Source organism: Sorex araneus, chromosome 6 (genome assembly GCF_027595985.1).
Source record: "Sorex araneus isolate mSorAra2 chromosome 6, mSorAra2.pri, whole genome shotgun sequence".
NCBI classification, from domain to species: Eukaryota; Metazoa; Chordata; class Mammalia; order Eulipotyphla; family Soricidae; genus Sorex; species Sorex araneus.
The window spans coordinates 156,510,016-156,527,477 of record NC_073307.1 but is presented as its reverse complement, the minus strand read 5'-3'; the positions used below and the strand labels follow the sequence as shown (position 1 = coordinate 156,527,477).

General features: G+C 36.9%; 2 protein-coding genes across 2 annotated transcripts; both read left to right on the top strand.

Annotated features, from left to right (window-relative positions):
- The first annotated feature begins 1,876 nt into the window (after positions 1 to 1,876).
- On the top strand, positions 1,877 to 2,839 carry LOC101555856 (olfactory receptor 5A1-like). Its single transcript, XM_004620486.2, has one exon. It carries the CDS (start codon positions 1,877 to 1,879, stop codon positions 2,837 to 2,839), a length of 963 nt encoding a protein of 320 aa, XP_004620543.2.
- A 12,862-nt stretch (positions 2,840 to 15,701) lies between these two features.
- LOC101555597 (olfactory receptor 5A1-like) lies at positions 15,702 to 16,661 on the top strand. The gene has a single exon (XM_004620485.2). It carries the CDS (start codon positions 15,702 to 15,704, stop codon positions 16,659 to 16,661), a length of 960 nt encoding a protein of 319 aa, XP_004620542.2.
- The last annotated feature ends 801 nt before the right edge of the window (positions 16,662 to 17,462 follow it).

Genomic DNA, 17,462 nt, shown 5'->3' with positions numbered 1-17,462 from the left:
CTCAGGTGGAGAATTGAAAAAGAAAACAGAGTCAAGGAATGAAATAGTGATAGACGTACCTTTGTTAGCTTTTAGAAGAAAATAAGACCATCTTACCTGATAGCTTTGTTTTATATTTTTAATCATTGCTGAGATAAAATTGCTAAATGTTAGTATGTAAATTAATATAGCTTACAATGTACTAACTTGGTATATCATATATTGAAATATACTTACTAATATATTATTACCTAACACCTGTATTATCAAATACATATATTATGTCACATAATTATCATTCATTTCTTTCCTTGGGGGTCACACCTAGCTTTGCTTAGAGTTTACTGGTTTACTCCTGGCTATGTACTTAGGCATCACTTCTGGCAGACTAGAGCATTGTAGATGGTAATAACAGGTATTTGTAGTTCACAGGCAAAGTTTATTTGATATCAAAATGCTTCTGCTGTGAAGTCTCCGAGACTTCTACTTTTTTCCCTAGAGACCACGCCCAAACTTCATGTTAGAGCTTTTTCTGCATTTAATATTTTCTATAATTTTATATCTAGTTTACTGAGTAAGATTTGTTGGTGTTGGGAGTTGTTCTAATGGTAATCTAGACAAAGTAACATCTATAACATGTTGAAGAACATAAAGTGCCTGTGGGGAAAAAATACTTTTAGTTACTTACCGTTTGTTTTATAATGCCTTCCCTGGGCAGTCTGGAAAGAGTAAAGAACTCCCAGAAATCCTGCCTCAGTGTTCTAATTCCCATGCCCTTTGTTTAAGCATCTTAACAGCTCTATGAGTTCAGTCACTATTCTTTGGAGAAATTGGGTGTTCCCAGATTGCATGTTGGGACCACGGATAGCATTAAGGTTGGACAGAGAACTCAATAAAGCCACGCACAAAAATTGCAGTTTTCTGGAAATAGGACCTAGAGATTCCAACAGACTTTCAAAGTATCATTAACTAAATGACTTGAAGAATCACTGTTCTAGAAACCAGGACATTAACTCAAGGGAGTAAAGTGAACTCTGGATGGATTCCTAAAGCTCGTGGTTGCCCAAACACTGCAGGGATGAATCCTGAATAAGCAGTGTGTGTTCATCTAAAACACATCTCTCCCAAAATACTCTGTTTCAGGGAGTTTTATTCCTAAGTGTCACTGAATTAAGCAAACCATGACACAATTAGAAAAAAGAGAGAACAATGGCTCTTTCAACTGTGGTTTATCAAACACCCAGGAGCTTTTCAATTTCAGTTACATTAGTTAAATCACATTTATTTTCAAACTGCTTCTCATTGTGTGACTATTTCTCATCACTGTATTGCATTATTCTCGTACATATCTCAAGGCCTTCTGAAAGATGAAAGGCAGTTAAGAATTTTCTGCTCTCCCTCATATTGGTTAAGTAAAGTTCTCTAAGAGATATTATGAGCAACTATTGCAGGTTTTTATTTTAATTAAAAGACTTTGCATGCTTTGGGTACTTCTTCAAGCACCAAGTTAATTTTAGAGTCAAGGCTGAGTAAAATAATTCTAGATTATGTAGATAATATAAGATTATCTACCAGGCAGGATTTTGCTGATTAATCCTTAAAATTTTATATATCTATAAATTTGAAATGGAAGAACATGCAATTAAAGATTTTTGAGGGGATTATATTAAAGATTATTTAATTATTATCTTTATCTCAAAGGAGACAGTAAAAAATTTGCCAAAAGAATTGGTCGGTTGAAATTCATGTTTATGTACAAAATACAGAGATGACCTGAACTGTGATGATATAAGATTGAATTGAGTCAGCTTTATTACTGAAAAATAAATGAAGAGTTTTATTTTTGCATTTTGAGAGTGCAGTCATTTTGTCTTTTTATCTTTTGTTTTTTTAGAAGATGGAGCCAAACATCTCTATGGAAGAGGAGAGAAATCATTCCTCAGTGGTCATGTTTGTTCTCCTGGGACTCACAGATGACAAAGAGCTGCAGCTTGTTCTCTTTCCCGTTTTCCTCGGGATCTACCTGGTGACGCTATTCTGGAACCTGAGTCTGATCATCCTCATCAGGATGGACTCCCACCTGCACACACCCATGTACTTTTTCCTCAGTTGTCTTGCATCCATAGACATCTGCTTTACTGCTTCCATCAGCCCCAGGATGCTCTCAGATTTCCTCAAAGAGGAAAAAACAATTTCCTTCATTGCCTGCGCTACCCAGTATTTTGTGGCAGCTTGGATGGGTCAGGCTGAGTACTGCCTCTTGGCCGCCATGGCCTATGACAGATATGTGGCCATTGGTAACCCCCTGCAGTACTCAGCCATCATGGCGCCTGGGCTCTGTCAGAAGATGGTGGCTGGAGCCCTCTTTAGTGGTTTTCTTTGTAGCTTCCTTGAAACGGTCCCTTGTTTTAACTTGTATTTCTGCAAGTCCAATATCATCCAACATTTCTTCTGTAACATATCTGAGATTATCATCTTGTCTTGCTCTAATCCCTTTGTCACCCAAATGATTCTTTTCCTTGCGGCTGTGTTTGTTGGGTTTGGGTCTTTGCTCATTATCCTGCTATCCTATGGTTTTATTGCAGCTTCCATTCTGAAAATATCCTCAGTCAAAGGCAGTCTCAAGGCCTTCAACACCTGTGCCTCCCACCTGGCAGTTGTCACCCTCTTCTATGGCACAGCCCTGGCTGTGTACATGCATCCAAGTTCTGGTCACTCTGAGAATAAGGACAAGGTTCTCTCAGTGTTTTATATTATCATTATTCCCATGTTAAACCCTCTTATCTATAGTCTGAGAAACAAGGAAATCAAAGAGGCCCTCAAAAGAATGATAAAGAAGGCTACACACCTTTCTCAGTAAAAATATTTGGGCTGGCACGTCAGTTTTATAGTGGCTAGCATAGCTGTTCCCCCAAAGTATATTTGGTAATGCTAACTAAACTTAAACATTGTAAAATCATAAATAAGCAAAATAGCTCAAGTACTATTTGCATATTTATTATTATATGCATGGTGATTTTTATCATATTCTTGAGGTTTTAAAGTAGCCATGTAACACTGTCCTCCCATTGTTCATCAATTGGTCAAGCGGGCATCAATAATATTTCCATTTGAGACTTGTTGTTACTGTTTTTGGCATATTGAATATGCCATGGTGGCTTGCCAGGCTCTGCTGTGTGGACGGGATACTCTTGGTAACTTGCCAGGCTCTCCGAGAGGTTTTAAAGTAAGATTAAATTTATTTCCATATAACTATATAATTATTATTTTAATTTCTGTTTGACAGACACAAGCCAATACCAAATAAATTTGCACTATATATGCATAATTCCTTTGACTATGTAAATTACTTCAAGGGTCTAATTTCACCTGGAAAACCAGTTAGATATACTGGCTTGATTCACACAGTTATTATAGATTTCTTTCTCTCAAGTAATATTTTACATTTCTTCAATTGCATTGTTCTTTTTCATTCCTCAGCACTTCTGGCTCTAAAAAATTTATTTTGTGTTCATTCAAAAGATAATATCCTCTACTGATCAGAATTGGAAAGGATTTTGCTTTGTTAGACCCACATATTAAAATCTATATATAGTCCTTTTCTTCTCTAGTAGTTTACGAGACTGTGTGTGTATGCCTGAGAATGCACAGAAAAACAGAATATATGGAACCAACTTTTTCTCTGTGAATGAATGTAATTTACATGCACTCACTAGCGATATGTGTAACTCTTTTTCTGTTATTTTAGAGGGGCATACCTGCTACTGCTCAGAAACCTCTCTTGCAAGTGCTCAGGCAGACATGAGGTACTGAGTCTTGAACCCGGGCCTCTGACCTGCAGACACTCCAGCCCTTTGGGATATCTCCCCAACAGTGTCCTCTCTTTTTCTTCTAAAATGAAACACATTTTCTTGTTTTTAGTTTTGTCACTGTCCTCACTGTAAGATATGGATCAGTTTCTCATGTTTTGTTTGCTTTCTATTTTTGGGGGGACGGAGGGGGCCATATTTGGTGGTTTTCAGGGCTTACTCCTGGTTCCGCTCTTAGGAATCATTCTTGGCCTTGCTTGGGGGACCGTAGCGAGTGCCAAGACAGAACCTTGGTCATCTGCCTGCAGGGCAAGCATTCTGCCCACTGCACTACTTCTCCTCTCCCCCATCCCTCTCTCTTGCATGTGGTGATCCAATTTTTCCAAGCAGGATTTGTGATCTGATTGTTGTTTTGATTTGCATTTCCTTGATGATCAGTGATGTAGGGAGCCTTTTTATATATCTATTGTTCATCTGTATAAGATATAAAAAAACTTTCAGAAAGATTCTTTTTATTTCTTCTCCCCATATTTTAATGTGTTCTTTGGTACTGTTTTTGTTTGGTTTTAAGTTTATTTTTGTGTTTGGTCATGCCTGGTGGTGCTCAGGTCTTAATCCTGGCTCTGCCCTGAGGGATCACACTTGTCAGTGCCCAATGGACCATATGTAACCCCAGGTTGTGAACCAAGGTCAGCTGCATGCAAGGCACATTACCCCCTTTACTACTTTCTGGACCCCTTTAAAAATTTTTTTTTATTTATTTTTTTATTGAATCACCATGAAAAAAGTTACAAAGCTTTCAGGTATAAGTCTCAGACATACAATGATCAAACCCCCATCCCTTCACCAGTGCACATGTTCCACCACTAAGAACCCCAGTATACCTCCCATCCCACTACCCCTCACCTCTGTGGCTAATGATCTTCACTTTACTCTCTCTAGACTTTGATTACATTCAATATTTCAACAGAAAACTCACTATTATTATTTGGAATTTTCCCCCAACAATCAAACCTAAAATTTAATTCAAATTATATTTTAGAAGACTGTCCCCCAGTCTCTCCAGAGGCTTGGGATGGGGATTGAGAGATTGTGCCTAGGGGCACACTTCTCTATTTCTCCACTTTATAATAAATGTTTCCTATTTCTTCACTTTATTTGTCTCTGTCCCTCTGTCTGTGCCTGACAGGGTCCTCACTTTAATAACCCTCCTTTTTTTTTTTTGGTAAAGTTTTTATTTATTTATTTATTTAAATGAATCACCGTGAGATACAGTTACAGACTTACAAACTTTTATGATTGTATTTCAGTCAAACAATGTTTGGGTACCCATCCCTTCACCAGTGCCCATTCTCCACCACCAATGTTCCCAGTATCCCTCCCACCTCCACCCCTTCCCACCCCCTGCCTCCTGGCAGACACATTCCCCCTTACCCTCTCTCTCTCCTTTTGGGAATCACCCTCCATTTTATTATTATTATTATTATTTTGCTTTTTGGGTCACACCCGGCGATGCACAGGGGTTACTCCTGGCTCATGCACTCAGGAATTACTCCTGGCAGTGCTCAGGGGACCATATGGGATGCTGGGAATCGAACCCGAGTCAGCCGCGTGCAAGGCAAACGCCCTACCCGCTGTGCTATTGCTCCAGCCCCGCACCCTCCATTTTAAACACCTTCCATTTTAAGATTGTTGAGTTTTCTCTGATTCTTGTTTGTTTTTGTTTTGGTCCCAAACCTGGCATTGCTCAGAGGTTATTCCAGATTCTGTGTTCAGGGAACATTCTTGGGAATACTCAGGGTGTCTGATGCACTGCTAGGGTAAAAATGAATCTGCTGCATGCCAGTAAATAGCCTAAACCATTTTTTTTATCTCTCTGGACCACAGTTTCTCTTTCTCCACTTTGTCTAGCTAAGGATTTTCTGCTTTCATACTTTTCAAAAAGCATCTATTAGTTGTATTGATCTTTTGCATCATTTTATTAGTTTCATATCATTTATTTATGCTCTAGTATTAAAAATATTTCTACTATTCTAAAAAAAACAGATAAAAAGAAGTAGAAATTGTTTAGATTGTCTTACACATTTAACCAATTTAGAAATATTGGTAAAAAATCTTGTAAGGTAACATAAAATTTAGATTTGAGTCCTTAAGAGCTAGTTAAATAAGGACATTTTGTTATGCAATTGTGAAAAAATAATATATTGTGCTGCAATATATTCTGTGAAATAGAGTTGCCCAGTTCTCTTTTCCTATTGGTAATTATCTTTCATGTGATTACTTTCTTATTCTTTCTCTTCATCCTACTCATTTTGCTTTAAAAAGCACGATAAGGTACCCATGACTAAGAAAAGTTCTTTTCTTGTTCTGCCTTATGCTATATCTATGTGAGCTTTCTGAATACAGTACATTAATGAAATTTCCTCTAAAAGTAAAACAGTTGACCCAAAGAAGTTAGAGAGCTGAGTGTTCCTCTATTGCAACTAATCTGATTCTGTGCTGATAGTTCCTGTTACTTTATTCAGTGTCTCTGGTGATTGTTCAATGGTTTGCTAAAATTACTTTATGAATAACAATGATGAAAAAATCTCTTTTTTCAGCCTTATTCTTCTTCGAGGGCCAAAGGATGGTTCTTTGATGAAATAATGTCTCAAAAGATTATGCTATGCAGGAAAATCATCATGAAGCCTAAGCAAGGGACCAATTTACTGAGTTAGTCTCTTTCTATACCCAAAGGGAGTTGATTGACAGCTTAAACAATGTAATTGCCCTTCCTTTGTTGTGGTTTGTGCTCCCATATCCTTTGTTAGATATGATGGAGCAGATTGAAAAGAACATAAGGTCTCATCTTTGGAAGCAGGGTAATTTCGTGGGGAGGTTGTGTGAGTCAAACTTTGCTAACAAAAGACTGTGCTAAATCTTTGAGTACGCTGAAGTGAAATACTCAAAGAAAGAAAACTGAATGATATATTTGTCTTTTCTGGACATCTGGCTATACCATAAAATAGAAGTTGGAAGTAAGGAGAGTAAAACTGATTATAACTCTTGGGTGAGTTCTTAGGGTTTTGCTGTGAGGAATTGCAAAAGACTAGAATTCAGAAACAATACCAAAGACTGCAAATATCTTTCTCCTTGAATTAAGCTCTATAAAATATCTTATGTCATATCAATTTGCTTAAAGTTTCATGAAAGTAAATCTGTTGAAGTATAATATGAATATTTTGACAGTATCAATATATTTTAGTATTGACACTATCAAGTGAGAGAAAGATTGGGAAAAAACTACTTAATTAGTGATTAAAATGAAAGATGTAGATGCCCCCAAAAGTTGTGGCTTATTTTATGTTAAGGGATTTATGATCATGTATTCAATAACAAAGTCATATTTTAGAAATTTCACAAGATTCATAGAGGTAATTATTTCTGAGCTACTGGTCTAATGCAGCTATGATTAACATGTCATGTTCTAGGACACATGGAAAACTTCCAATAAAGAGTAACTAACACTTGGCTAGGTAGTAATACTGTCCACATTATTCCTTAAAAAGTATTCCATAATTTCCATTTCCGAAAACTGCTTGGAATGCTCCAGTGTCAAAGATGAATAGGTAGGAGGGTTACTAAAAAGAGACATGTTTTGTGTGCTGTTCTTTCATATATTTCTCTTTTGTTCTACTTTCACCAAGAAGCATCAAATAAAAGTAAGAAATTTTCTAAATGAATAAAAATATATAAATCTCGAGATATAAATCAATAAAAATTAAGGTTTAATTAGTGAAATCTAGATGACATAAAATTGATGTGGAGCTGAATGGCATCTAAAATTAGCAGCTGTATCATTGGTTTAATATAACTCTCTCTTTAGGGTTTGCTAATGTTTTGTTTTTCTTTCTCTTTTTGATGGAAAGTGTCCAGCTACATCTGCTGGTGCTCAGGGACCACTCCTGCCTCTGTGGTCTGGGATCAGTCCTGGCAGGTTTTGTTATTACCTTGGGCATCTTTGGGCACAAGCTTTGCATCATTTCATTACATTGCAGTAAGTAGCACTGTAGCACTGTTCTCCATTGTTTATTGATTTGCTCGAGCAGGCACCAGTAACGTCTCCATTGAGAGACTTCTTGTTACCATTTTGGACATATAGAATATGCCATGGGTAGCCTGCCAGGCTCTGCCGTGCAGCGGGATATTCTCGGTAGCTAGCCAGGCTCTTGGAGAGGGATGGAGGAATCGAACCCTTGTCAGCCGCATGTAAGGCAAACACCCTACCCGCTGTGCTAATATTTGCAAAATATCTTCATTACTTTCTCTTAGGAGAGATACATTATTCTATAGTTCATTTTACTTAGATGAGGAGGAATAAATATTGTAGCTTTTCCTAAAGTGATATGTACATGAGAATGGTGACTATGCTATCAGTGAATGTTCAATTATATAGTAATTTCCTTGTCTCCTTGTTAAACAATATCTGTGAATGAGCTCTAAGGAGAAAAGCTAGCAAGGATTATTCAGAAAATTTCCCCTACCTCTAGATAGTACCACATGCAAATTTAATCATTTGGATGTGATAATATTATTTAAAAATTGCATCCAAAATTGTGATTAGTCACAAGTTATCTCTATGTCTTTCTATTGCATACCCACTGTATTAATATTCTACTAATATGTTTCCTATTTATTATTTTATGTTTGGGGGGAGCACACTTGGTTGTACTCAGGATTCACTCTTGGCAGTGCTCAGGGGACCATGTGTGGTTCCAGGGATAGAATATGGGTCAGTTTCATGTGAGGCAAGTGCCTTCCTTCAGTACTATCTCTCCAGTTCCAGTGGACAAATTTCTTATCTCACTCCTGAACTTCCTTACTGAATTTTTAGCATTAGCCCAACAAACATGTATACTTACTTATACTCTGTAGTTAAATGCAGAAATTTAATGCAACAATTAATGTGATTTTGTGAGTAGTTCAGTGCAGATATTTAAAAGTTGTGCCTGAAGATAGAGTGCCTATCCTTTTTTTCAGATATTTAACCCCCAAACAGATTAATGGATCACATGGTAGTTCTATTCAAATTTTTGGGAGAAATTTTCATACTGTTTTCCACAGTCAGTGAAGCACTAAACATTTCCATTAATGATGTACAAAGATTGTCTTATTTTTACATGCTCACCATTATTTGATTCTTGTCTTCTTGATGATTGATATTCTAACAAGTTTCAAGTGATATCTTATGGTAGTTTTATTGTGCACCATGGAGTATTCAAATGCCAAACCCAGTAACAATGATGGGTCTCATTCCCCTGACCCTGAAAAAGCCTCCAATGCGGCACCATGTAAAGAGAAGCTTCTAAAATCTCAGGGCTAGGATGAATTAAGACGTTACTGAGACCGCTCTGAGAAATTCAATGATCAATGTCTGCTTTAAATTGTATTGTTTGATTTTTCTTAAGAGATTAATTATTTCCATATATGTACACATATAAGATGGTAGTTTTTGAAATAATACATGGTATTTATGTAATATGTAATATAATATGTAGCAGAGCACAAAGGAGGAGCCATCCCGATCCAGTCTGTACACAGGGTCTCAAGATCACCGAACGTGAGTGGCAAGAGAGAGCTGCCCTGAGAACCCACAAACACACATCACATCATCCCTCCCATGTGCATGCACTTTTATTTTTTTTACAAATCTTAATATGCCTCTTGGAGAGCCCAGCAAGCTACCGAGAGTATCCCGCCCACATGGCAGAGCCTGGCAAGCTTCCCCTGCTGTATTCGATATGGCAAATACACTAACAATAACAGGTCTCATTCCCCTGGCCCTGAAAGAGCCTCCATATCATTGGGAAAGATGAGTAAGGAGAGACTGCTAAAATCTCAGGGCTGGGACGAATGGGATGTTACTGGCGTTGGCTCAAGTAAATCGATGAACAACAGGACAGTGATACAGTGATACATCGATGTAGTATTAAATATTTTATCCCATGCTGTAAGTCTCATTTATTTTCTGATTTTTCTTTTGTAGGCAGAAACTTTTAGCTTTGGTGAGTTCCACCTGCTGAAGATTTAAAAATATTTTTTCATTGAGGTAATGCCTATTTTTAAGATTTCATATGTTTGGGGGCTAAAATTTCTTTTTATTTTTTTCTTTTTTGTTTCTTGGAACACACCTTGTGGTATTCAGGGGTTACTCCTAGCTGTGCACTCAGAAATTATTCCTGGAATTGCTTGGGAGACATATGGGATGCTCAGGATCAAATTTAGGTCAGCTGTGTGAAGGCATATGCCCACTATCTCTCCAGCCACATGCTAAGGGCACAATTCCACCTCTTCAAAAATTTTCTACCAAAACAAACCTAATATGAGCTACCAAAATTTTTCAACCATAGTCTACTGGGCTCTCTCCCTATTAAATCTCACTCTCCCTTTACCTTCTGGTAAACTAAATTTTGAGATCAGAGTCAAACACTTTGTATTGATTTTATTTTTGGGGGGGTTTGTTTTGATTCTCTGATATGCTCATCAAGTATTTGTCTTCTCCTTTTGTAATATTTTACACTGTGATGCCTTTCAGTACAAAGCCTCAATACAAAAGGTATAATTTCCTCTGTTTATATGACTGAGTAGTACTATATTGCATCCATATACCACAATTTTTTAATCTACTCATCTGTCGTTGAGTACATGGGTAGTCTCCAACTTTGAGCTTTATGTCTTTTGGATGTTGGCTTTCTGTCTGATGAATGGCATGGAAATATTTTTTCCCATTTCGGCAATATGTGTTTATATTTTCCTTTAGGTACAATTTATAGTACTGTTAATAGAGTTTCATGCATGCAATTTCTACTTTATGTTCTACATCAGAGTGTTCCACGGAACGTACATATCCCCTTATACTTCCATCGTGGTAAACTCAGCTCTGTAGACTAGCTCTTAGGCTCTGTTGCCTTTGGCCATTTGTTATTCCCTTATTATGTTTCTTTATATTTCAATAGAGGAGAGAACATTCTTTATCTGTCCTTCTGGCTAACTTCTCTCATAATGATGTGCTCCAGTTTCATCCACATAACAACAAAATTGCATGATTTCATCTTATAGTCAAGTAGTAATCTATACCGTAGTTTCTTTATAAGTCATTTATTCTTAGATACAAGGTGTTCCCAGATTTGGGCTATCGTGAATAATGTTCCAAATGACCATAAGACTGAAAATATCTTTTGTCAGTAGGTATTTTGGTCCTTCAAGGGCAGATTACCAAGAAGTGAAATTGAAGAATCAAATTGCTCAAATTTTAGATTTTTGGAGAAGTGACTATATTGTTTTCCAAGAAGATTAACCCAATAGACACTCCTACCAGAAATGGATGAGAGTTCTTAACCCACATCCCTGCCAACATTGGTTGTTGTTGTTCTTTTATGATGTGTTCCAGTCTTATTGGTGTGAGGTGAAATCTGATTATTGTTTTGATTTCTATTTTCATGAGGATCAGAGATGCAAAATTTAAGGGGGTGGTTGGGGTTTGAGGTTAAACCTTGCTGTGCTCAGGGTTTACTCCTGGCTTTGTCCTCAGGAATCACTCCTGGAGGACTCATTTGGGGGGCCATATGGGGTGCTGGGGATTGAATCTGGGTTAGCCATATCAAGGCAAATTCCTTACCACTGTACTATCATTATAACCTGACGCTTTTTTCATATGTCTATTGGTTATCTGTGTGTTTCTTTGAGAAATATTTTGTTTATCTCTTCTCCCCAATTTTTGATGGAATTGCTTTTTGTCTAGCATCTCTATGTATATATCTTGGATATTAGCCCTTTGTCAAATGAATTTTATGCAAATATTTTTTTCTAAGTTGTGGGGTGCTTTTTTTGTTCTGATTCTTTTCTGGTGCAGAAAATGTCTTAATTTGATGTAGTCCCATCCCATTCGTGTATCTTTTCTTACTTTGCTTGGACAACGGCATGGAATTATTGAAGGTGCCCCAAAATTTAACTTAATGAAAGGTTCTGCTTATGTTTAAATCAATATAATTTATGGATTCAGATCTGATCTCAAGGTTTTTAAACCAATTTGAATAGAATCTTGTGCATGCTATTAGAAAGAGGTGTGAATTCATTTTTTGCCAAGTGACTGACTAGTTTGTTTAAAATTATTTGATGAGGAAGATTGTTTCTGGGAAGTTTCTTTTGCAGACTATTTAGGATTTTTTAAGTATAGTATCATGTTATCTGCATATAGTGTGAGTTTGACTTATTTTAAAATATAAATGTCTTTACTATCTCTTGATTGCCTAATTGCTATGACCAAAACTTCCAATACTATATTGGATAGTAGTGATGAGTCAAGCTTGCCTTGTCTTGTGCCTGAATGTGGAGGGAAGGCTTTCAGTTTTAAACCACTGAGTACAATGTTGTGGGCTTTTTGTAAATGGCTTTAACTTTGTTAAGGAAAGTTTCTTCAAGTCCTATCTTATTGAAAGTTTTTAATTATTCATAGTCATTGGATTTTGTCAAATGCCTTTTCTAAATCTATTGATATCTTCATATAATTTTTTACTTTTCCTTGTTTGATAGGATATATCAAGTTGATTGACTTGCATATATTAAACCACCCTTGCATCCCAGGGATGAATGCTATTTGGTCATTGTGTCTGACTTTTTTTGATATATTATTGTATTGTTTGCTAATATTTTGTTGAAGATCGTTGAATTTATGTTCATTAAAAATTTAGGTCTATGGTCTTCTGGTTTCTGTGATGTCTCTGTCTGCTTTAGTATTAGGGTAAGGTCTTCCTCATAGACACTGTTTTAGAGGATTCTTGTTTATCCATCTTTCTGAAAGACCAGAAAAGGACAGGGAGTAGATCTGGAAGAACTCATGAACAAATCCACATAAATCTGTGCTTCTGCTTTGGTGGAGACTTGTGATTATCATTTCTATTTCCTTGATTGTAATTGGGCTGTTCAGCTGCTCTACTTTCTCTTGATTTAAACTTTGAAGGTTATAGGAGACCAAAAATATATCTACATCTTCTAGATTTTGTTGTTTCAGGTCATAAAGATTTTTAAAGTAATCCCTGGTGATAGTTTAAATTTCTATGGTTTCTGTTGTGATGTCTCCCCTTCCTTTTCTGACTCAGTTTAATAGCATTTTAGATCTTCCTTTGTAAGTCCTGGTAATGATTTCCCAATTTTATTTATTCTTTTAAAGAATAAATTCTTGGTTTTGTTGATCTTTAGAAAATTTTTTGGTTTCTATTTTATTAATTTTCTATCTTATTTTTAGTATTTCCTTCCTTTTTCTTTTTGGGAGTTCACCTTGTTGGACTTTGTCTAGCTTCTTAAACTGCGTAATTAGGTTATTTGTGTGAGCTTGATTGCTAATGAAACTTGAATTGCTATGAATTTCCCTTTTAAAACCACTTTTGCTGTGTCCTACTTCTTCCCTAATTTTTTTCCTTCCCTGTCCTTCTATTTCTGATACTCTAGGTTCAAGGATGATCTAGGTGTTCCCCTTTGATACCTTGCATTTTCTTATCCTGTTTTTCTATTTATCGCAGATAAGTGAGATCATTCCATTTTTGTCTTTCTTCTGACTTCATTTAACATGTCCTCCAGGTTCATCAAAATTGCAACAAAATGAATGATTTTATCAGTTTTGCAGTTGCAGAAAAGACCTTTTTTTTTTAGGGTAAAGACCCAGTTGACCTTGCTTCTCTATGTGTAGCCTTATTATTTTATGGAAATTTTTCCTTTAATTCATTCTTGAACTAAGAGCTTGAAAATGGTTGAACAAAAGGACGATATGCTTGATGTTAATGTCAAGAGATATTTTTAGTACACGGGCTTAATTTATTCTGTTAGTGTCAACTGTCTCCCATAGTCACAATCTCAAGCCACATTTGATAGCTATTTTCAACCGAAGAGTTTTTATAATTTTTGTTTCTAGTATAAATTCATCTGAATAGAACTGTGACATGTGTCAGGAGTTGTTCTAGCGGCCATTTGGAGAAAGTGACATCTATAGCATATTGATTTTGCCTCTGGCAAAAATATTCTTTTGATTTTTAACCCTTTGTCTTGAAGACTTACTGTTTGCCTTCCCAGGACTGACCCCAAAGAGAGAATGAGAAATAATCTTGCAGAATTCTTGCCTCAATTTCCTAATTACCATATCTATTACTTAAAAGAAATCAATTTTTTGCATGAATTGAGGTCATTTGTTTTTGAAGGAACATAGTGTGCCCAGTCTGCCATTGGGGACTCATGGATAGACTCAAGTTTGTCATGAGAATTTAATAAAATCATAATTTGTGTTTTCTAGAAAGAGGCTCTAAATATTCTAACACTGTAGCACTGTAGCTCTGTCATCCTGTTGTTCATCGATTTGCTAGAGAGGGCACCAGTAACATCTCCATTGTGAGACTAGTTACTGTTTTTGACATATCAAATATGCCACAAGGAGCTTGCCAGGCTGGAGCGATAGCACATCGGGTAAGGCGTTTGCTTTTCATGCAGCCGACCCGGGTTCGATTCCTCCATTCATCTTGGAGAGCCTGGCAAGCTACTGAGAGTATCCCACCCACACAGCAGAGCCTGGCAAGATCCCTATGGTGTTTTCCTCTAATATTATAACAGATTTACAAAAATATTAACTCAAACAAGTTAACAGGAATCTCTATTCTAGGAGAAAGGACCTGGGCTGGAGCAAGTAGTGGGTAATTTCCGTAGCCATACAGTCTTTGAGAAGTGCTGAGACAGACCTCAGTCATTTCTAGGACAAACCAAGCCAAAGCCCTGTCTAGATCATTTGATTTGTAATTGTCTCTGAATTAAGAAAATAAAATCATCAGCTACAAGGAGTGGAGCATAATGGATCTTTCATTTGGGGCTTATAAAACACTCCAAATTTTTCCTAACTTTAATTACCTTAGTTAAATCACATTCATTTCCAAGATGCTTATAGCCATGCTGCTATTATATGTCACCAGCCTTAGGAAAACAGAAAAGCAGTTAAAATTGCCCAACTTTCATAGTATACATTAAGTGAATAGTTACTATCAGGTATATTTTATGAGTACCTCCTCCAGGCTCAAATTTACATATGAGACCCAGAATGTTTTAGGCACTTCTTTGATTATTGAATTCATATCGAAGCTAAGACTGAGTAAAATCATACTCAATTATCAAATAAAGTATTATAATTTTTTTCCTAATGTATCAACTGTGTCACTGTCATCCCATTGTTTGTTGATTTACTCGAGCGGGCACCAGTAACACTCAGTATTACACTCAGCCCTGAGATTTTTTAGCAGCCTCCCCTTAATCATCTTTCTCAATGAATGTAGGCTCTTTCAGGGTCAGGAGAATGAGACTTATTGTTACTGTTTTTGGCATATTGAATACGCCACAGGTAGTTTGCCAGGCTCTGCCATGTGGGTGGGATACTCTTGGTAGCTTGCCGGGCTCTCCGAGAGGTATGTATATATCTGTTACTGTATTGGGGATATAAATACGCTACGGGGAGTTTGCCAGGTTCTCCCAAGCAGGTAATAGACTCTCTGTAGCTTGTCAGGCTCTCCAAGAGGGAGAACTAGGCTATTAGATGTTGCTTGGCTACAAGAGACTCTGTATTCCTAATGTATATTTTTAAAAAATATATATTTATATAAAATATGAAATAGAATAAGATGAAATTTAAAAATTTTAAGAAATAATGTATTTAAGGTATCTAATACCATCTTTGCCTTAACGAGACAGTGATAAATTTTGCCAAGAGAATTGGTTAAAGTTCATAATCACATATAAAAATATAAAGATAGGCTCAACAATCTGTATATAATTACTGGAAAGAAAGCATTTATTTTGTGCCTTTGAAAAGGAAGTCATTTTCTTCTTTCATCTCTTTTGGAGCAGATGCAGCCAAACATCTCTATGGAAGAGGAGAGAAATCATTCCTCAGTGGTCATGTTTGTTCTCCTGGGACTCACAGATGACAAAGAGCTGCAGCTTATTCTCTTTCCCGTTTTCCTCGGGATCTACCTGGTGACGCTATTCTGGAACCTGAGTCTGATCATCCTCATCAGGATGGACTCCCACCTGCACACACCCATGTACTTTTTCCTCAGTTGTCTTTCATCAATAGACATCTGCTTTACTGCTTCCATAAGCCCCAGGATGCTTTCAGATTTCCTCAACGAAGAAAAAACAATTTCCTTCATTGCCTGTGCTACCCAGTACTTTGCTGTTTCTTGGATGGGGCAGGCTGAGTACTGCCTCCTGGCCGCCATGGCCTATGACAGATACGTGGCCATTGGTAACCCCCTGCAGTACTCAGCCATCATGGCGCCTGGGCTCTGTCAGAAGATGGTGGCTGGGGCCCTTGGCAGTGGTTTGCTTTGCAGTATCCTTGAAACGATTCCTTGTTTTAATATGTATTTCTGTGGGCCGTATGTCATCCAGCATTTCTTCTGTAACATATCTGAGATTATTCTCTTGTCTTGCTCTAGTCGTTTCATCACCCAAACAATTCTTTTCATTGCTGCTGTGCTTGTTGGGTTTGGCTCTATGCTCTTTATCCTCTTATCCTATGTTTTTATTGTAGCTTCCATCCTGAAAATATCCTCAGTCAAAGGCAGTCTCAAGGCCTTCAACACCTGTGCCTCCCACCTGGCAGTTGTCACCCTCTTCTATGGCACAGCCCTGGCTGTGTACATGCATCCAAGCTCTGCCCAATCTGAGAAACAGGACAAGGTCCTCTCAGTTTTCTATCTTATCATTACTCCCATGTTAAACCCTCTCATCTATAGTCTGAGGAACAGGGAGATCAAAGAAGCCCTGCAGAGGATAATAAAGAGGGCTGCTCCTTTTCCTTAGTCTAAATGAATAAATAAATGAATAAATGAATATGACAATGTTACCTGAATTACCAGAAATGCAAAACAAGAAATCAAAAACAACTGGGACAGGTATTATTATGCTAATGGTAATTTTATTTGATTATTCTTAAGGTTGCAACTTTAGAATAAGAATACATTTATTTCTATGTTAATATAGAACTAGATATACATGTCAAAATATTTATGACAAGGTGCACACATCCAATATTTTGGACACATTTAATGACTTTAAATACTTAATTTTACTTGGAAAATATATCTTCTGCGTGGATACTCTAGCGTGGATAACAGTTATTAGACATGCCCCACTTTCAGCACTGATGACATTGGACTATATGTTACATTTCTGATGTTAAATAGTTCTAACTCAGCAGCATTTGTAGATTTATTAAACTAATTTTAGTATCCTGTGTCACCATTTATTTTTTACAACATTCTTTTCTTGATAATCTGTGATTTGCAGTATTCTTAATGATGGTGTTTTATGCATGTAATTTCAACACCACATCCGTCATCACTACTGTATCCATCTTCCTTCCCTAAGCACCACGCCTCTCCACCTGCTCAACTGCCCCCACCACAAATTCAATTTCACGGCTCAGTTCTTCAATTGTGTTGCATTTGGTCCTTTGTTGTTATCTTGCTGTGTGTCTTCAAGTCCCACATATGAGAGAGATAATTCTCTGTCTATCCCTTTGTTTCTGATTGAGTTCACTCAGAATATTTTCTAGTTCATTGCTGAAAATTGCATGCTTTCATTCTTTCTTAGAGCTGCATA